The following is a 20,474-nucleotide window of genomic DNA, read 5'->3' as shown; positions in this document are numbered from 1 at the left end:
GGACTTCCCACACAGGGGTCCCTGTGACAGAGTGGACAGGCCACAACCCTGCTAGACCATCCCCAGTGCCATCAGAGGTAACCCACTGGGCTGTGGGGTCAAAGTGAGACACACTTTTCAAGAATACAATATTAGAAGAAATGAGGGGCAGACGCTCTGGAAGAGAAGCTTTAGACAAGAATCACTGCACATCCTTGGTTATTTCCTGGTGAGGAAAAATGTTTTGAGAACAACTAGGGGGAAATTTGAACATGAACTTGTGTGATGATGTCCTTGATCTAAGTTGGTTTCCTATAACCATGGTGATGTAGTTACAGAGAGGAATGTCACCTGGTAATGCAGGCTGGAGTGTTTGAGGACAATGCCATGTTGTCCATACATTTTTAAAATTTTTTCCTTTGAGACAGGGTCTCGCTGTGTCGCCCAGGCTGGAGTGCAGTGGTGCAGTCATGGCTCGCTGCAGCCTTAACCTCCTGGGCTCAAGTGATCCTCCCACCTCAGCCTCCTGAGTAGCTGGGGCTATAGGCACGTGCCACCACGGCGAGCTAATTTTTGTATTTTTAGTAGAGACGGGTTTCAACATGTTGGCCAGGATGGTCTTGATCTCCTGATCTTGTGATCTGCTCACCTCGGCCTCCCAAAGTGCTGGGATGACAGGCGTGAGCCACCGCACTTGGCCGGGAACGGGACCTTCTAAAACGAAACATGCACATCCTCTGTCAGCCCAGTCTCTCAGGAACCTGAGGGACATCCTTACACCGGGAGGGCAGGGGCGTGTTTGGCCAAACATTAATCCACACAGAGCACGAGTCCACACTCCTGAAATATTTAGAAACACAAAGTGCCTGGCTGCCAGGTGCTGGCGGGAAGGGGAGCAGGGCTGACTGCTCAGTAAGTGCAGGCCTTCTCTTGGGGTGATGAAATGCCTGCCGTAGATGGAGGTGTGGTCTCATAACACTGTGAATATACTAAATGTTGGGGACCAGCCTCAAGACCACCCGTAGGGTACCTGAAGTCCAGTGGCAACAAAAGAATGAGAAAAGACAGGTTAAGAGTTCATAAAGGTGGGAGCCAGGGGGCCAGTTGCAAAATGGAGGCTGTGAAAGGCACCGAGCTCTGGTGTCCATGCTATTTATTGAGTACAATCACTTAGATCTAAGAAGCAGATGTTCAGGGCGAAACGGTATGTCACAGGCGTAATCTATAGCAATAGTGGTTTAAAGGAATCTCCTTTGTGCTCAAACAGCGTATCTTTAACTTATCAGAGAGTAGCTAGTGGGAGCGGCTCGGCTTAACCAGGAGCCTGCACGTCTGTCCACATTCCAGCGCTTTCTCCTTGAACACCGTGTTTACAGATAAGAGAGCGGGTCTTGCGGCCGGGCGCGGTGGCTCAAGCCTGTAATCCCAGCACTTTGGGAGGCCGAGACGGGCGGATCATGAGGTCAGGAGATCGAGACCATCCTGGCTAACACGGTGAAACCCCGTCTCTACTAAAAAATACAAAAAACTAGCTGGGCGAAGTGGCGGGTGCCTGTAGTCCCAGCTACTGGAGAGGCTGAGGCAGGAGAATGGCGTGAACCCGGGAGGAGGAGCTTGCAGTGAGCTGAGATCCGGCCACTGCACTCCAGCCTGGGTGACAGAGCAAGACTCCGTCTCAAAAAAAAAAAAAAAAAAAAAAAAAAAAAAAAAAAAAAAAAGAGAGAGAGCGAGCGGGTCTCGCTCTGAGCATGGGAACATGATGGCAACTAGGAGGCTTTCCTCCTCAGAGGCCTCTTGTGGCTTTCCACAACTTATTGTCCCATATTTTTATGGCCAGTTTATATAGGAACCCTACAGGCCCTTTTCCCAACACTAAATGCCACTAAACTGTACACTTTAAACAATGATTATGCCACTGGGCATGGCAGCTCACGCCTGTAACCCCAGCACTTTGGGAGGCTGAGGCGGGCAGATCACTTGAGGCCAGGAGTTTGAGACCAGCCTGGCCAACATGGCAAAACCCCGTCTCTACTAAAAATACAAAAATTAGCTGGGCGTAGTGGCACATGCCTGCAATCTCAGCTTCTTGGGAGGCCAAGGCACGAGAATTGCTTGAACCTGGGAGGTGGAAGTTGCAGTAAGCCGAGATCATACCACCTCACTCCAGCCTGCGTGACAAAGGCTGTCTCAGAAAATAAATTAAAAAAAGTTATTTGAATTTCACTTCAATTTAAGAAAGGTTCTTGGCTTTTTTCTTTCAGCATTTTGAGTATCTCATCCCCGCCTTCAGCCTTTTTTTTTTTTTTTCTGATGCGAAGTCAGAAAAAATACTTGAATCAGGTTTAAAAAAAATCTTAATCTTACTGGGGTTCTCTTGTGTGTGATGATGAGTCCTTCTTCTCTGGCTGCTTTGAGGTTTTGTCTTTCAACATTTTGGGTGTCATCATTTCAGCTGTGTTTGGGTGTTGGAGGGTGTGGAGTTACTTAGATGTGTGCCGTTTTTGATCAGTGTACACATCTAAGAAACTCCACACGCTCCAAGGAAGATAAACTTAAAGCTGGCAAGTTTTTGGCCATTGAGTATTTTTTCTCCTGCAGTGTGCACGCTGGGGCATTTGGCGATCCTGCATTTCTGAGGCTCTGTTCATCAAGAAAATTTTTTTTCAAATCACATAATTTCTATTAATCTACAAGTTTGCTGATTCTTTCTTCTACTCCCTCAAATGTACAGTTTAAATTTAAACTTCACTAGAGGGACTCAAGTCTAGTGAAGTTTTGGTTTCTCTTACTGTGCTTTTTAACATCTATATCTCTATTTGGTTCTTTTTAAAAATACCTATTGGTATTATTTGATGAGACACTGTCATCATATTATCTTTCATTTATTTTTATTTTTGAGACGGGAGTTTTGCTCTTGTTGCCCAGGCTGGAATGCAGTGGTGCAATCTCAGCTCACTGTAACCTCTGCCTCCCAGGTTCACGTGATTTTCCTGCCTCAGCCTCCCTGGCTAATTTTTGTATTTTTATTTTATTTATTTATTTATTTTTTATTTTTATTAATTTTTTTTTTTTGAGACGGAGTCTGGCTCTGTCTCCCAGGCTGGAGTGCAGTGGCCGGATCTCAGCTCACTGCAAGCTCCGCCTCCCGGGTTCACGCCATTCTCCTGCCTCAGCCTCCCAAGTAGCTGGGACGACAGGCGCCCGCCACCTCGCCCGGCTAGTTTTTTGTATTTCTTAGTAGAGACGGGGTTTCACCATGTTAGCCAGGATGGTCTCGATCTCCTGACCTCATGATCCACCCGTCTCGGCCTCCCAAAGTGCTGGGATTACAGGCTTGAGCCACCGTGCCCGGCCAATTTTTGTATTTTTAGTAGAGACGGGGTTTCATCATGTTGGCCAGGCTGGTGTTGAACTCCTGACCTCAAGTGATCCACCTGCCTTGTCCTCCCAAAGTGCAGGGATTACAGGCGTGAGCCACCGCGCCCGACCTCATCTTGTATTTCTTTAAATATGATTTCCATCAGTGATGTGAACATATTAATAATGGCTGTTTGAAGTTTGTCTACTAAGATTGGCACCTGGGCACCCTCCAAGCCAGTGTCTATTGCCTTTCTGCTCCTTGTAAGTCTGCTAAGACCGGCACCCGGGCGCCCTCCAAGCCAGTATCTATTGCCTCTGCTCCTTGTAAGTCCGTCTGCTAAGACCGGCGCCTGGGCACCCTCCAAGCCAGTGTCTATTGCCTCTCTGCTGCTCTTTGTGTATGTGACACTCTTTTGTTTCCCTGAATGTCTTAACTTTGTTGAAAACTGGACATTTTTAATAATACAACAGATTTCCTTCTTTCCCTAGGGTTTTTTTCTTTTTTCTTTTTTAAAGACAGGGTCTCATTTTGTCACCCAGGCTGGAGTGCAGTGGTATAATCATAGCTCACTGAAGCCTTGACCTCCCAGGGTCAAGCAATCCTCCTGCCTCAGCCCCCTAAGTAGCGGGGACTCTAGGTGCACGCCACCACGCCTGGTTATTTGTATTTTTTTTTAAATGTAGAGACAGGGTTTTGCCATGTCGCCCAGGCTGGTCTCAAACTCCTGGACTCAAGCGACTTGCCCACCTAGGCCTTCCAAAGTGCTGAGATTACTGGCGTGAGCTGCCGCGCCCGGCCCAGGGGTTGTTTTTGTTTGCTTGCTTGTTCAGTGTGTGGACTTGTCTGGGATCCAAAGTACAGGTGGAAAAGTTGTTTCAGGGAACGTGTGCCTATAAAGACTGCACCATGCCTGTACTCTGCTTGCCCGACACTGACCACACCCACTGCCAACACCCAGAACAGGCTGTGTGCTGGGTACCAGCCCCCCCGTGCCCGCCTCACCCTAGCTGGAACAGGCAGTGTGCTGGGTACCAGCCCCCCCCTGCCCGCCTCACCCTAACTGCAGCCTCCTATGCCCGCATCACCCTAGCTGCAGTCACCCGTGCCCACCTCACCCTGGCTGCAGCCCCCCTGTGCCCACCTCACCCTGGCTGCAGCCCCCCTGTGCCCGCCTCACCCTGGCTGTAGCCCCCTGTGCCCTCCTCAGTTTCCGGGCTGCAGTGGGGGATCTCCACCCAGGACACTGGCACTTCTCCACTCCTCGTCATAAGCGCAGGCCTGTGGGTGATGTTTTAGACACAATGATGAGCATGTGTGCGCAGTCAGGCCTTCTTCAAGCACTCAGAGAAGATCCGCCGAGCAGTGCCCCACCGACTCTGGCAGCAGCAGATAGTGATGAAGACAATGGTACCCAGAGTCTTGTTTTCAAACCCGACCAACACCTTCCGAACTCTGCCGCTCTGGAACAGCTCCCAGAGGCCTGTTTCTGGCGCATGCTGAAAGTCACCATCAAACACAAATTGGAGGGCAAAGACTTTTTTTTAATTGGACTTGGCTTTGACGAGTACTGACAAACCCTGCAGACACTAGTCCAATGTGATCGTAAACAAAGCCCTTGCCAGCACAGTCCAGCAAATTCGGAGAAAACACATACAAAAGTTAAAAGACAGCTCGATTTTATCGTCCTCCCAACACTTGCAACTGTTTCCAGATTTTCTGTGCAGTCTTCTTTGTGCTTTCAGTTCAGTCAAAATTAGAAAGAACAACAAACTTGCAAAACTGACCAGACCATGGAGAAGGGGGAGGCACCATTTTACAAAATATTATTAAGATCACCAGCATTAATTTAAATTATTTTCTTTTCTGGACTTCCAAGTCCACTTGGCAATTTTACTTAGGAAAATATCATGCTTAAATAGAAAACTGGTATTCTAAACACATTTTCTTTATGTGACATATTCTTGTGTGTCTATGTAATGAGAATTTTTAAAAAATTGTTTTCTTCCTGCTGTCAAAACTTCGGCATTAAAAATAAGGGACTGTAAACCTAGTTGACTTACCCATAAAAAGGAGTAAGTTCGGAGAATGAGAGAAGGACCAACAGAATCCAAGCACCCTGTCACTCCCAGCCCGGACCTCTCAGGCGTGGTTTTGACAGGAGGTGCGTTTATGGGGCATTCACTGGCTCCTCAGAATGGACAGATAATATAGAAATGCTAGGAAGAAACATTCCTGCAACAGTCTGCAGAACAAATGTGCCAGTTTTGCCTTAGAATGTCTTAAGACATCTCAGCAATGTTGGATCATATGGCCCCTTTGGCTATATGACCCATCTTTAAAGCTGAAATAAAAATTGTTAGAAAAATATTCTAGGAGGAATGAAACTAAAAAAAAAAAAAAAAAAAAAAAAGAAAAGTTAAAAATATGTGCTCACCTTAATTGTTTCACTGTGTCAGTTTTGGTTCTGAATGTGACGTGAGGATCCTATCCAATGCAGCTATTAAACCATGCAGCCACCACAGGTATGTCGTACGTAAGACCTCATTACAGTGACGATTTAACAGCACAAGTTAATTAATTTTTTCATGGCTCATCATGACAAAACGATTACAGAGTAGGCGAAGAACAGAGTGAGCGCTTTCTTCTCACCAGGGCCTTCATCAGTGAGTCAACTGCTCTTGACGCCAGCAAGTCAGTCTGATGTTCCCAGGTGAAACCCGCCCTTGGCTCCGTGAGCGAATGAGACCGAGGTAAACCCAATGCAGCTCTGCAACCCCAGGGACTGAAGCCATGTTGTCCAAAGCCATAGATGGGACCTTGGAGAACCTGGGGCCCTCTGCTGGGAGGCAGCAGTGAAGGGGACTGGCCGGCTTTTGGTGAAAAACCGGGGCTCCTGTATGGGGCGCATAACGGGAGGCAGGCGGCTTTCACCTCCAGGCCTGAGCAGAGCGCGGCTGGCTGGGAGAGCAGCATGCCAGCCCAAACCGTGCGCCCGTGCCCTCTTGCTGCGCAGGCGGGAGCATGGAGAAGGCGCGCAGCCTTGGCGGCTCTCCTCCGCAGCCGCTCACTCTGAATCTGCAGCTTCTCCAGCTCTCAGGCCCAGGTCAGACGCTTTCTCAAACAGATCGAGCAATCGCTGCTCAAAAGAAGGCCTCATTTCTGTTTCCCCAACGAAAGCCTGAGTGCCTTCCGCCCGTGTTTGTCACGAACTTACAGGAGAATTGTCTAAACTCTTAAGTGCTCGCTTCCGCGTTTGAGAGGAAAGGTCGCGGAGCGGGAGCGCAGGCTCCAGATACGCACGGCAGCCTCCAGGGAAGACGGGGAGCTGCCCTGGAGCCGGTCAGGCAGTGACTCGGCTGGAACGTGGACGGAGAGAGAGAGAGACGCAAGGGCTTGGAGGAATGAGTGTGCTCCACGCGAGGACCTCAGCAGAGGGCTCAGCACGGGGCGGGGTCCTGGGTAAGAGCTGGGGGCTGCGCTGGCCTCCCGAGAAGACACTTTGGGCTTGCCGTAGAGGTAGGAAAACAGGGAGGGAAACCCGGTAGCGGGGAGGAGAAGAAAAAGCCCCCCGAACACAGAGCCTCTTCTTTCCTCACCCCTACCTGTCCACACCCCCAGCTGAGCACATGTAGAAAAACTATGGTATTGCTGATTCTGTGACAAGAATCTTCCCATCGGTAACCTGCCGAACACCCACAGAACATGGCAATCAAGCCCCACATGCTTTGAAAAGAAAACAGATTGTTCAGACTAACAGAAACCAACTTAGTACAGCAAATACAGGAATGAGGACCAAATTCCGCAGAACTGGGAGCTCAACAGGAAGTGCAATTCCACCTCTCATGTACCAACAGCACTGACTGATTTAAAGTTCCGACCAACGTGCTCTCCTCAGCTTCAGGGAGGGTCTCACTTCCCACACCAACGGGAATCACTGAGGTTACCCAAAAATGTAACATCCTGGAGAGCTCGAACACAAACATGGTTTGTAGCAAAAGATTCAACCAAGACGCCCGCAGCCGCTACAGAGGGGCCAGGACGCAGCAGCCCGCGGGCACGTTCAGAACCTCGTGCACACAACTTACGGGAACGTAGAAAATCATAAAAAAGGCCCCACATTCGGAAAGGTATAATTTATAGCGTACTCTGTACAAAAGCAGTCTTTTACAAGGGGCTCTGCTGCCCCTCAGAAGAAATCCACAGCCCTGGGCCGTCTCCTCGCTGGGGCGGTCAGGGGCTTCTTGGCCACCAGGGGCGAGCTGGCGGGCGAGCTGGCGGGGGTCTTCAGCACCCCGTGGAGGGGCCTCTGCTCAGGGTCGAAGGCCACTCGGGAAGGGCCCGTGGGACTGACCAAGATACTCTTGTCTGTCTTCTTGAATTCTGTCCCAAATGAGAGCAAGGCCCCATGTTAAGCAGGTCCAACAGCTGTCCCTCCGACAGCTCGGACAGTGTCCTGCCTGGGTGCCAACCCTGCCCATTTGCTAGGACGAAGCAGGGCCATCTCAAGGCCCTGCAGACAGCAGGCCTGGGAGCCTTCTGAGGGAAGGAGGGCGGTGAGGCCATGTCCCCTGCCTCAACTCACCCTCCCAAGGCCGCCTGTACAGACCAAGCGGAGCTGCTGGTAGGGTGGCTCCTGGAAGGGTGAACGTTGAGGGTGGGGGTGTTTCGGACAATGAGTGAACTAGGCATTTGAGTCTGGGACGAATCTGTGCTATGTGGAGCTGCAGGATTCGTCCTGCTCATCCAGTTGTAAAGGCTAGGTGAGCTCCTCAGGCTCTCTGAGAGTCTCTTTTCCCTAAACATACACGCTCACACACTTGTGCATGCACACGCACACACACACATACTGGCACATGTACACACACTCACACATACACACACGCACAATTATTTGCAGTTCCCAACAAGAGTCAGGTCCTAAACTCGTTATAATACTTTTTTTTTTTTTTGCGATGACGGAGTCTCAGCCAGTCTGTCACCCAGGCCGGAGTGCAGAGGCATGATCTCGGCTCACTGCAACCTCTGTCTCCTGGGTTCAAGCAATTCTCCTGCCTCAGCCTCTTGAGTAGCTGGGACTACAGGCTCTTGCCACTATGCCCAGCTAATTTTTATATTTTTAGTAGAGATGGGGTTTCACCATGTTGGCCAGGCTGGTCTGGAACTCCTGACCTCGTGATCCACCCACCTTGGCGTCCCAAAGTGCTAGGATTACGGGCATGAGCCACTGCGCCTGGCCTATAATACTTTTTAAAACTTTGGTTTCCTTTGTAAAAGCAACTCGAATGGATGGCACCGATATGAAAAGTATCAAGATAGGGGTTACCCTTCTCCGTCCCCCAGGAAGCAAGTTGTTCCGAAGTTTCGCAGAGAGACAGCTACAGCTGATGGACCACTACAATCTCAAATGGCCTCTCTGTGGGACGGCTTTCAGTATTTAGAAAGACACTTGGGAGAACGGCTTTTTGGATCACGTCTCTCCGGGTAGCCTCTCTTAAGAGGTCCCAGGCAACTGGCTGCCCGCTCACCATTGGCACCCCACTCACAGCCCTTTGAGGACGAGGGACACACAGGTGCTTCCTTCTGACTCAGAAATGGGCAGTGAGGGGTGGGCTCGGTGGCTGATGTCTGTAATCCCAGCTCTTTAGGAGGCTGAGGCAGGCGGATCACCTGAGGTCAGGAGTTTGAGACCAGCCCGGCCGACATGGTGGAAAAAGACAAAAATTAGCTGGGCGTGATGGCATGCGCCTGTGATTCCAGCTACCTGGCAGGCTGAGGCAGGAGAATCGCTTGAACCCGGCGGGGGACGGAGGTTGCAGTGAGCCAAGATCTTGCCACTGCACTGCAGCCTGGTTGACAGAGCGGTGAGACTCTGTCTCAAAAAAAAAAAAAAAAAAAAAAAAAAAAAGAAATGGGCAGTGAGGAGCTCGGACCCCAGCTCTCTCCTCAGCGCCTGTGGAACCAGGCTGCGAGCCTCGCCAGGAGCCGCAGCTGTGCTCCAGAGAAACCTGCCGCCGGCAAAACCCACTTACCTGCAGTCATGTTTCTGTTCAGCCCGAAGGTGACTTTCTTGGAGCTGGACGGTGTCTTGTTTAGCTGCAGAAGAGAAATAACAGGAACAAAAGGAGTAATGCAAGTACAACAGAGGCACTTAATTTCCCTGTCAGGTTTTTTTGGAGAACCTGCCCTGGAGGGGACGTCGCCCACACTGCTGCTTACTGAGTGGCACATATAGGGAGAGGCCAAAGGGACCACGGCCAAGACTGAAACCAACCCTGCTGTCCGGCTTCACCAGGACCGCCCTCTGTCTTTCCCAGTGTCCCACACGCCTCCCCCAGCCCAGGGTCAGTGGTGCTGGCACTCTTGGCCCATCTGCTGCGGTCACAGCCTCATCACCACCACAGGGTTCTACGATCCAGGGAAGAAAGGCAACAGTGAAGATGCCTGAACTGTCCAGAAACAGTTCACCACTGAGAACCCATGAGGAAAAATGCCAAGACCCCTGTCTTTTGCTGGAGAGTTCTGAAGTTCTAGCTTGAAGACTCTATGACATCGATGAGACGATGCCTACAATGGAATCTCACTTTAGTGGACAATGGACACAGTTCCCAGCTTCTCGGGCAAAGGACTCCAAGCTATCTGCACATTCTAACTGTTCACCACAATCAACGATCTTCTTCCTACTCACATTCCCGGAAGCGGATCCAGCCTGCGTTAGGAAGCACTTCCTCAAGTTCCTGCTCTGACCCACATTTCTAGAAGTGTGGACCTCCTGCTGCTGACCTGTACCACCTACGTATTAACACTGACATTTCACGAGAAAACTGGTTTCTGCAAACCCTGAGCTGGAAGCCCTGGGAGGCAGAATGTGTGGATCAGCCGTCCCTCAAAGTCCCCTTTCTGACTGCGATCCCTCAGGGTGGGTCCCAGACCACCCAGACCTCATGCTACCCTGGCTGTGGAACCTGTCTGCTGTGGGCAGGCTCAGAGGGCCACAGTGGGACTCCAGGCCTGGCATGGGAAGCACTGTCAGCTCAAGCCCATCTGTGCCCTTGTGGTGAAACGTGCTTTGTCACTCTGGGGAGGGTGCACACCTGGACGGCTGAGCCTGGGGGGTGGGTGGCAGGGCTGCTCTTGGCTCTTCTGAAGAACAGGGGCTTTGGTAAGAAGGGGGTGTCAAACTTCACAAAGTCGCTTTCTGCCCTCAGCTTCTGCTTCTTCAGGGAACTGAAAGTCCCACTGCTTCCCTATGTGAGCGAGGGGTGAGAAGCGGAGAGGAGGGGTCAGACAACAGAGCCTGCTGTGTTGCCCACGCACACAGCAGGGGAAGGCCGAGCCCCACAGCGGATCCAGCCCACCCCAGAGCCTGCAGTTTTCTGCACTGCGCTTGCAGACAGCCCTTCCATTCGGCAGAGCTCAGGCTTCACATACAACACGACCACCTATCATGGCACCATGCCAAGAGGGGCGATGAAAACGCCTTCTCAGAGTAAGGACCCACTTTTATCTTCATCTTCAAATTGAGGATTTCAGCCTTTCAAAGCCAATCTGTTAGAGAATAATTCACTCTCCCATTTGTAGCTGAATCGTCACTGCCCTGGCAGCCTGGTGTGGAGGGCAGTGATGCCCATATGGGGGCTGTGGGTCCCTCACAGGCAGGCCCAGGACACTCACTGGGTGTGCAGCGACTCACAGCCACCCAGAGAGAGACCCGGTCTCGTTCTGGGCTCTCAGACGTGTAGGAAACCCAGTGCCACTGATGACACACGGGTGGCTCTGGCAGGATCAAGTGTGCCGCCTGGAGGGCAGGGAAGCCTGAGGAGCTTCTCCTGTGTGCCTTCCCTCCGCCGGGAGAGGTGGCAGGGGAAAGCTTCCCTCGACCCTGGGACTGACTGAGCAACACCCCATCCTCTTTACAACAAGCTGCCAGGGGCCTGAGAAGACGGCAAGAAAGGCAGTATCTCTGGCCCTCTTGGTGAGGAAGCAGCACTGAGGGCATGAGGGACAGGCTGCAGTCCAGGGAGATGAAGGCACTGTGAGGTAGGAGAGACTCGAGGCTAGAAATGGGCCTCCTGCCGTCTGGCTCAGTGCACTGCTTCCCCTGGGTAAGGCTTTCCTGACCATAAACTAACTCACTAGCCACTTGCAGACACTGTTAGCCCCAAACCAGTACTTAACCAGGTCCACATGTGTCCACTTCGACAAAGGAGATGTCACAACCTCCGCAAAGCGGTGTTTGCAAAGCAAGATCTGACCAAGGTGTGCAAACTCTGTGAAGGGCAGAGTTACTTTCTGCTTTGCAGACCACAGGTCCCTGTCTCTACCGCTTGCCCCTGCCGCTGCAGTGTGAAAGTGGCCATGGACCTGCCCATACGAGTGCATGTGGCTTTGTTCCAGTGAAACTACGTTTGCTGGCCCTGGCCTGGAAGCCCAGTGCACCCACAGGTGGTGTGAAAAGCGGATCAGGGCCAAGCGCAGGGGCTCACACCTGTAATCCCAGCACTTTGGAAGGCCGAGGCTGGTGGACTGCTTGAGCCCAGCCTGGGCAACAAGGCAAAACGCCGTCTCTACAAAAATAACAAAAAATTAGCTGAGCATGGTGATGTTGTCTGTAATTCCAGCTACTTGGGAGGCTGAGGCAGAAGAATCACTTGAACCTGGGAGGTGGAGGTTGCAGTGAGCCGAGATTGCGCCACTGCACTCCAACCTGGGTGACAGAGCCAGACCCAAAACCAGATCAACAGCTTGGTTCCTCATTTCTATCTGGCTCTAGAGATCCAAGGGGAAGGAAAGTCTCTCCATTAAGAAGATAAGTGGTCCGGCTAGTGAAGTTTCTTTGGCAGGGAAGTGGGGTGGTGGGGCGGGGAGCTAACAAAAGAAAAGAATATAGAAAAGAAGGTAAGTGAGGCAAGAGAATTTTGGGTTTCCTCTTTTGCCAAAGGGGCCTGGACTGGCCATGGGCTGATGAAGAAAACCAGACCCGCCTTCAACAGAGGCCTAGACTGGCCTGAACACGCTGGGGCAGCAGTGCCTGGCCCATGGATAACCTTCCCAGCTCAGAGCGGGCCCTCCCGAACCCAAACATGTGGTCTGGGGGAGTGAAGGCGACCGATGAGGAGAACCGAAGTACTGGTCACCTGTGATTTCCTCCTCAGTGAAGGCTGTTGTGAACATGCCCTATTCTTTTTTTTTTTTTTTTTTTTTTTTGGCGGAGTCTCGCTCTGTCGCCCAGGCTGGAGTGCAGTGGCGCGATCTCGGCTCACTGCAAGCTCCGCCTCCCGGGTTCACGCCATTCTCCTGCCTCAGCCTCCCGAGTAGCTGGGACTACAGGCGCCCGCCACCTCGCCCGGCTAGTTTTTTGTATTTTTTAGTAGAGACGGGGTTTCACCGTGTTAGCCAGGATGGTCTCGATCTCTTGACCTCGTGATCCACCCGTCTCGGCCTCCCAAAGTGCTGGGATTACAGGCTTGAGCCACCGCGCCCGGCCCAACATGCCCTATTCTAACTGCTGCTGAGTCCAGAGACCTGGCTGCCAGCCCCCACCCTTCCTCTCAGGAGGCAGTGGAGCCCCCCGGACGCGTTTGAGCGCCTCTGCGGCGAGCTGGCCTGCGGGTGCTCCCACCTTACCAGAGCCTGGGCTTGCCTGGCTTCGGACTCCAGCGCCCCGTTGTGCTCTACCAGGTCTGACATCGCTCTCATTTTCCTCCTCTTTTTCAAGCTTGCTGTTTTCTGGCTGGACAGGCCACAGAGCTCCAGGCTGCCAGGCCCTGCCTTCTTCTTCTGCAGCCTCCTGCACTGGGGCAGGGTGGTGTGGCTGTTCGCCCTCTCCGCGGGGCCTGTGGGAGGGCCTCCCTGCTGCAGTGGAGGCCAGGCAGGCGTGGACAGGCCACTGCCATTGACAGGGACAACTCCAAGCTTCCGCTTCCTTTTTAGGAGTTGGGCTCCACCTGTTGGGGACCCTCTAGGTCCCTGAGGATGACTGCCACTGGGGCCACTCTGAGACATGTCCTCTGGGGGCAACCCTGCTGATGCCGACATTTCCCTGTGGGCCCTTGGACTCTTCTTCCGCGGTCGTTTCCTTTTATTGTGCATGGGGACGGCTGGAGGATGCTCGGAGCCACTCTCCTCCCCGGTGCTGGACGTGGCCTCTGCGCCTGGCTCGGCCACACGTGCCTTCAGGGCTTTCGGCTCAGCGGCCTCAGACTCCCTGCCCCTGTTCTGTTCCAGGGACGGAGCTGCATCCCCTGGGCCTGGACTTTCAGGCTGCAGGTGGTGCTTCTTCTTCTTCTTCCTTCTTCTTTTTTGAAGACTGCTTTCACTGTCCTCTTCCTCTGCACAAAAGACTCTGCTTCCTAAAAAGACAGAAACCCATCAATAAGCCTCCCAGTGCCGGCTGGGCCAGAGTCCTGCTAGTGATTCTGAGACAGTATGATTGGCGGACACAATTTCCTGACATTCTACCACCAGGAGAGTTTCTGTCTCCCTTGAGGTACTCGGTGTGCCCACTACCTTTGTCGTCTGGTCCTACTTCCTCCACTCCCAACTGTGACTGGAAGCCCTCCTTTTGTCCATTTATAAACACACATAGAACTGAAATAGTCCGATTTCCACTAATTTTAGGGCCCAAAGGTAAAAACCATAGATCTAGACTGGTCATCAAACAGCTGCCCCCCTTGTGCTCCTTGCAGCTCCTGCTTCCCTGCAGAGGTGCCCTGGGGAGCAGGCGGACGTGAGCGGGGTGAGGTGGGGACACGGTTCCACCGAAACAGCAGAACACTTGGTAAACCACCTTTACCTCTCAGCCATTACAAACCGAAGCTTTGGGCTCTGCTAATGCTTTGTGACGGCACGAGCTCCAGTCTCTGATGCCTCCGTGGTGCACGCCGCTCCCCAAGGGCTCAGTCATGAGCCCTCAAGAGAAGGGCCCTTCTCTTCAGCTTCACAGCTTACCTTTCTCCTTTTCCAAGTTAGTTTTCTCTAAAAGTTTATTTCCTTTCTTCTTATGCTTTCCTTGACGGAGGATTTGGTCATCTTCATCAGCAGAAATGTCCTCCGCAAAACTCAGTTGAGATATACTGCTTCCTAGATGCCAGAGTGACACACTGTCAGCTTCCCCAGGCGCTCGAGAGTCTGCCCCAGGGGCCTAAGAGCCCCCTCCCAATTTCTGCCTCATCATGATCGTTCCTCACTGTTTCTCCCACCCAAACCTGAGCGCCGCTGACACAGGAATTACAGACTTAAAAAAGCTTTGTGGGTTTCTCAACCAAGGCAAGGCAAGGGATCACAAGCCCTCGGTGACACCCTCCATGGCTGGACTCTGGGGGCCTGGCTAATGTGGTCTCTGCATTCCAACCAGCTCACTGGTGCCCTTCCCAATTCCAAGTGTCCCTAGTGCATGAGGGGTATGGGGTGACTTCAGTGACTTGTCCAAACGTAACAGCAAATGAAAGGGATCCTGAGAAATTACATTTTACCTTCACAGAGTATCCAATTAAAACCTTCCTAGGCCACTGCAAATCCATCTAGTTAAAACAATAAAAACCAAACCAAAACATCGCAGTATCCACACATGAGAGCAGTCTGCCCTCTCACTTTGGCGGTTAGGGGAGAGCCCAGGATAGGAAGGTGGGCAAGGTGCAGGGGGCCCTAGGCTTGTGTCACTTCCCATGGCTGTACTGTGGTATGACTAGGTAAGGGCTACTCTTTCTTTCTTAAAAGCTGGGGTCTTGGCCGGGCGCGGTGGCTCAAGCCTGTAATCCCAGCACTTTGGGAGGCCGAGATGGGCGGATCATGAGGTCAGGAGATCGAGACCATCCTGGCTAACGCAGTGAAACGCCATCTCTACTAAAAAAAAATGCAAAAAACTAGCCGGGCGTGGTGGCAGGCGCCTGTCGTCCCAGCTACGCGGGAGGCTGAGGCAGGAGAATGGCGTAAACCCGGGAGGCGGAGCTTGTAGTGAGCTGAGATCCGGCCACTGCACTCCAGCCTGGGTGACAGAGTGAGACTCTGTCTCAAAAAAAAAAAAAAAAAGTTGGGGTCTTGCTCTGTCACCAAGGCTGGAGTGCAGTGGCGTGATTATAACTTACTGTATCCTGGACCTCCTGGGCTCAAGTGATCCTCCCCTCTTAGCCTCCCAAGTGCTGGGACTACAGGCTCACGCCACCATGCCTGGCTAATTTTTTCATTTTTAGTAGATATGAGGCCTCGCTATTTTGCCTGGGCTAAGGACTATTATTTCTTATTAGAGGTTTTCAGTAAAGTTCTTTCAATCTTGTTTCTCAGCATTTGGCATCAACGCCCCCAGTGGGGTCCATATTCATGAAAAACACCGTGAATGATGATTCTCGGCGCACCTCACCTTCAGAGAGGTCTTGGAATCTAAAAATAAAAAATAAAAATAAAAAAAATTAAAAAAAAGTAACAAATGTTCATAAAGAAATCCCTTCTGTCTTCTGTAGACATATGTATTTAATTTTTAAAATACAAGCCATAGTTAAATATTTGTTAGTTCACGTTCTCCTCCAGGAGGGGAGGCTAGACAGGAAATTCCGTGAGGGAAAGGTGGTGCAATACAAAGGCCAAAAAGCTCAAGGCCAGTGCCGCCCTCGGTTACTGTCAATACCAGCAAGGACATGGCAGGCCAAAGATGCACCTTGGCACACCCAAATCAAACTAAGAAATTCAATTTTTTGTTTCGGAAGGCAGAAATAGCTTAGATCTCTGCTTATGTTCAATTCTCCAGTGGAGAAAGGCAAAGCTGTGTTTTGCTTTACACAATTTTTGTGCATTAGAACAAACAAGAAGCATCGAAGCGCAGTGTGGGCAGGTGCACGGGGGAGGAGACACTGGATGGCAGGGACCTCGGGCAAGCTAGGACCATCCTGTGCCCTGGGAACCCAGCTGGGAAATGGGCAGAACTACAGGAGTTACTTTCTGGGGGCTTAACATGGAATACTTGAATGTATGCAAAGTGCTCAGAGCAGTGCCCGGCTCCTAGAGTGTGATCAGACAGTTGTCACCGATGACAGCAAGCCACGCATGAGGCCCTCCGTGAATTCCAGGTCATCATGTCACTATGGTCAGAGTGATGTCAACACTGACAGCTGAATTAACTAACACTTTTGGCATAGCCACATGGGAGGGAGGGGAGAGGTAAAGAATTAACCCTATCTATCTCAGTAGCACACCAGCAGAAGACACCTAAATAGCAGCTTCACATCAGTTTCTGGTTGGTTCATTTCACACATGAATAGACTTCACATCACTCTAAGGCAGCTAAGAGATGAGTATGGCTGCACTGGAAGAATGGAACCTGAGGGGTGGGACTGCTGTTTCCATTAAGCTTTTCAGTTTACATGTGTCTATTACATTGCTATGCACAAATGCATTAAAGGACAAAAAAAGAAGAAAGAAAAAAGATAAGCATGCAGATGGCTTGTCCCACACCAGGAGATGGGAACTAAAGGAATGATGATGTCAGAACCCTCCCTCCAGTCACTGACTTCTTGATGAGTTTGGAGAGGCGCTTCCTGTTGAAGGGGGGCGTGTTCTTCCTGCTGGTCATTTCCAGGAGTCGATCAGCAACAGCTTTATAGTCAAACTAGGCAGGAAGAGAAACTAAACATAAGTCTGCAGCCAAACAACACTGCCTGACTCGGACATTTACATCTGCTAGTAAGAGAAGCCCCTACTGAAGCATTTGGCAACAGACAGGCTAAACAAGCATATGCTGGGACTTGGCCACCAGGAGCACAAGCACTACCTTTGAAAAATGCGTGTTCTGTTTATTCTTGGGAGAAGCTGGGTAAGTAATTCTTTTTTTTTTTTTTTTTTTTTTAAATTGTGATAGAGTACCCACAACAAAATTTACCTGGGTGTGCTTTTTTTTTTTTTGAGGCGCAGTCTCTGTCACCCAGCCTGGAGTGCAGTGGCATGATCTCGGTTCACTGCAACCTCAGCCTCCCGGGTTCAAGTGATTCTCCTGCCTCAGCCTCCCGAGTAGCTGGGATTACAGGTGCGCGTGGCTGCGTTTTTGTATTTGTTTTTGAATTTGTAGTAGAGACGGGGTTTCACTGTGTTGGCCAGGCTGGTCTCAAACTCCTAACCTAAGGTGATCTGCCCACCTTGGCCTCCCAAAGTGCTGGGATTACAGGTGTGAGCCAGTGCACCCGGCCGGAGGGTGTGCTTCTTTTTAAACTGAAGCTAGATTTGCAATCTGTACTTGGCAAACTTTTTTTTATTTGACAAGTGCCACTAGAGCTGGCTCCGTGGTAGAGAACAGAGCAAAGCTTAGCCATTCAAAATAAGTGCTACTATCTCTTTCAAAACCCCATTGTATTTACATTTCCTTGTCTCCAATAAGGTTATTCTCAGGAAGGTGACATTTAGTGACTGAAGGGATTAAAAAGGAGTTTACACTTCAGGCCTTACAGCTTAACTAGCTGTGACCCTAATTCTGTAGTCAGGCTACTCCACAGCAAATCCATATTCTATAAAAAGCAACAACTGCCACCCACCTGGAGAAGGGGTCCTGTGTCCTCAAAGGTTCCGCAGTCATCTCTTCCTCTTTCATCACTGAGTCCATCTTTTCTGGAATGATTTTTGCCCAGTGCTGTCAAAATATACCCAGAGACCAAATTCTTGACATATCAAATACACAGAAGTGACTACTTCCACAGAAGCCACTGTCTAATTAGGTGTCTCTTAACAAAAAAGAAGGTTGGGCACGGTGGCTCACGCCTGTAATTCCAGCACCTTGGGAGTTGAGGTGGGTGGATCACTTGAGGCCAGGAATTCTAGATCAGCCTGGGCAACACGGCGAAAACCCATCTCCACTAAAAATACAAAAACTAGCCAGGCGTGGTTGCGGGTGCCTGTAATCCCAGCTACTCAGGAGGCTGAGGCATGAGAATCGCTTGAACCCAGGAGGCAGGGGTTGCAGTGAGCCGAGATCGCGCCACTGCACTCCAGCCTGGGTGACAGCGAGACTCCGTCTCAAAAAAATAAAAAACGAAAGAAAGGCCGGGCGCGGTGGCTCAAGCCTGTAATCCCAGCACTTTGGGAGGCCGAGAAGGGCGGATCACGAGGTCAGGAGTTCGAGACCATCCTGGCTAACACGGTGAAACCCCGTCTCTACTAAAAAATACAAAAAACTAGCCGGGCGAGGTGGTGGGCGCCTGTAGTCCCGGCTACTCGGGAGGCTGAGGCAGGAGAATGGCGTAAAAACCCGGGAGGCGGAGCTTGCAGTGAGCTGAGATCCGGCCACTGCACTCCACCCTGGGCAACATAGCGAGACTCCGTCTCAAAAAAAAAAAAAAAAAAACGAAAGAAAATTTCTTTCAGGAGAAAAACTCTGCAAAGACATTTATAATTTCCCAGGACATTTTGATTGTTCAGGCTATGGGAATGGAAATAAGTCTGGGAAAAAGCACATGTTTTGCGTTTTGCACCCATAAAACCCCAATTCCCTGCTGCCTTCGATGATTCCCTCCCCCACACACTGTCCGGTTAGGACGAAGGCTGTGGTGAATGGGAAGCTCCTGTCCAGGGACGCAGGCAAGCGGATGGGACACTGTATCGCCCTGGACCACCAGGGGTAGGAGCATGGATGCAGGAGTCTGGCCCTAGTCTCAGGTCAGTTTAGGGCCTTGGTGAGAACCTGTCACAGCAGTACAGTCACTTCATGAGCATGCTTCAGGAAACACAAGTCAATATTAACGCAACTTTTAGCACTTAAAACATTCAGAGTGTTACAGCTTATGAAGAAGCAGATTAAACAGACCCAGGAGAACTCAAAATTATCTTAAACATGTACTGTTTCTGGAACCCTCTAAGCTTATTAGTGGTGTGGCATCAGGGCGAGGCCTGGGGAGGATGGGGCAGGTGCAGCACGCATTTGATGAACGTAACTGGGAGGGAACGTCTGGAACTGCACTCGGAAGAGAGTCTGTGTCCAGGTTAGGCTGACAGAAATGTGGGGAGCAGAGGGACCCAGAGACTACTCCCATGTGGTCCCATGACCACGTAACACTTGCTCCAGGTCCTTAGTCAACTCTGTTATCTACACCAAACTTAAAATCAGACTATTTCTTTTTTTATTATTTTGTTTTAGAGATGGGGGTCTCGTTATGTGGCCCAAGCTGGTCTCAAATTCCTGGGCTCAAGTGATCTTCCCATCTTGGCCTTCCAAAGTACTAGGATTATAGGCATGAGCCCCCACACCCAGACTAGACTATTTCTTTTATTCTTTCTTTTTTGAGACAGGGGCGCTGGTAGCTCTGTTGCCCAGGATGCAGTGCAGTGACATGATCATGATTCACGGCAGCCTCAACCTCCCAGGTTCAACTGATCCTCCCAGCTCAGCCTTCTGAGTAGCTGAGACCACAGGTATGTGCCACCATGCTTGGCTAATTGTAAAATTTTTATAGAGTCAGAGTCTTGTTATGTTGCCCAAGCTGGTCTCCAACTCCTAGGTTCAAGCGATCCTCCCACCTCAGGCTCCTAAAGTGCTGGGATTATGGGTGTGAGCCACCATGCCTGGCCAGAGTATTTTTTCTTTCTTTTAAAGATTCTTGGCTGGGCACAGTGGCTCACGCTTGTAATCCCAACACTTTGGGAAGCCCAGGCGGGTGGAATACCTGAGGTCGGGAGTTCGAGACCAGCCTGACCAACAGGGAGATACAAATTTTGCCGGGCATGGTATGGTGGTGCATGTCTGTAATCCCAGCTACTCGGGAGGCTGAGGCAGGAGAATCGCTTGAACCCGGGAGGCGGAGGTTGCAGTGAGCCGAGATTGCACCATTGCACTCCAGCCTGGGCGACAAGAACGAAACTCCGTCTCAAAAAAAAAAAAAAAAAAAAAAAAAAAATAAATTTAATTCCTGAAATTACTTCCTGTTGACAAGGTCTAAAAATTAAAAAGAAAAAAAAAATAGATTCTTTATTCTATCTATCTAGCTATCTGTTTATTTATTTTTTGAGACAGGGTTTTGCTTGGTTGCCCAGGCTAGAGTGCAGTGGCACGATCTCAGCTCACTTCAGCCTCTGCTTCCTGGGTTCAAGTGATTCTCCCGCCTCAGCCTCCCAAGTAGCTGGAACTACAGGCACACGCTACCATACCTGGCTAATTTTTTTTTTT

At 50.8% G+C, this 20,474-nt stretch overlaps 1 protein-coding gene across 2 annotated transcripts in view; it reads right to left on the bottom strand.

The window, feature by feature from the left end:
- Positions 1 to 4,860: 4,860 nt before the first annotated feature.
- LOC105472559 (ribosomal RNA processing 1B) overlaps positions 4,861 to 20,474 on the bottom strand; it is a 39,030-nt gene continuing 23,416 nt past the window's right edge. The window contains exons 9-16 of one of the 2 annotated variants that reach the window (XM_011725929.3): positions 17,854 to 17,948; positions 16,840 to 16,937; positions 15,696 to 15,715; positions 14,288 to 14,419; positions 12,965 to 13,689; positions 10,432 to 10,584; positions 9,370 to 9,433; positions 4,861 to 7,720 (exon numbers count right to left, since the gene is read on the bottom strand). In XM_011725929.3, the coding sequence (XP_011724231.1) occupies positions 7,527 to 7,720; positions 9,370 to 9,433; positions 10,432 to 10,584; positions 12,965 to 13,689; positions 14,288 to 14,419; positions 15,696 to 15,715; positions 16,840 to 16,937; positions 17,854 to 17,948 (1,481 nt within the window). In that variant the 3' untranslated portion in view covers positions 4,861 to 7,526. The remainder of the gene's footprint in view (positions 7,721 to 9,369; positions 9,434 to 10,431; positions 10,585 to 12,964; positions 13,690 to 14,287; positions 14,420 to 15,695; positions 15,716 to 16,839; positions 16,938 to 17,853; positions 17,949 to 20,474) is intronic. The other variant, XM_011725930.2, reaches the window with a different exon arrangement.

This window comes from Macaca nemestrina, chromosome 4, assembly GCF_043159975.1.
Source record: "Macaca nemestrina isolate mMacNem1 chromosome 4, mMacNem.hap1, whole genome shotgun sequence".
Taxonomy (NCBI): Eukaryota; Metazoa; Chordata; class Mammalia; order Primates; family Cercopithecidae; genus Macaca; species Macaca nemestrina.
The sequence above is the reverse complement of the archived record's forward strand: the minus strand, read 5'-3'. Positions and strand labels throughout refer to the sequence as shown.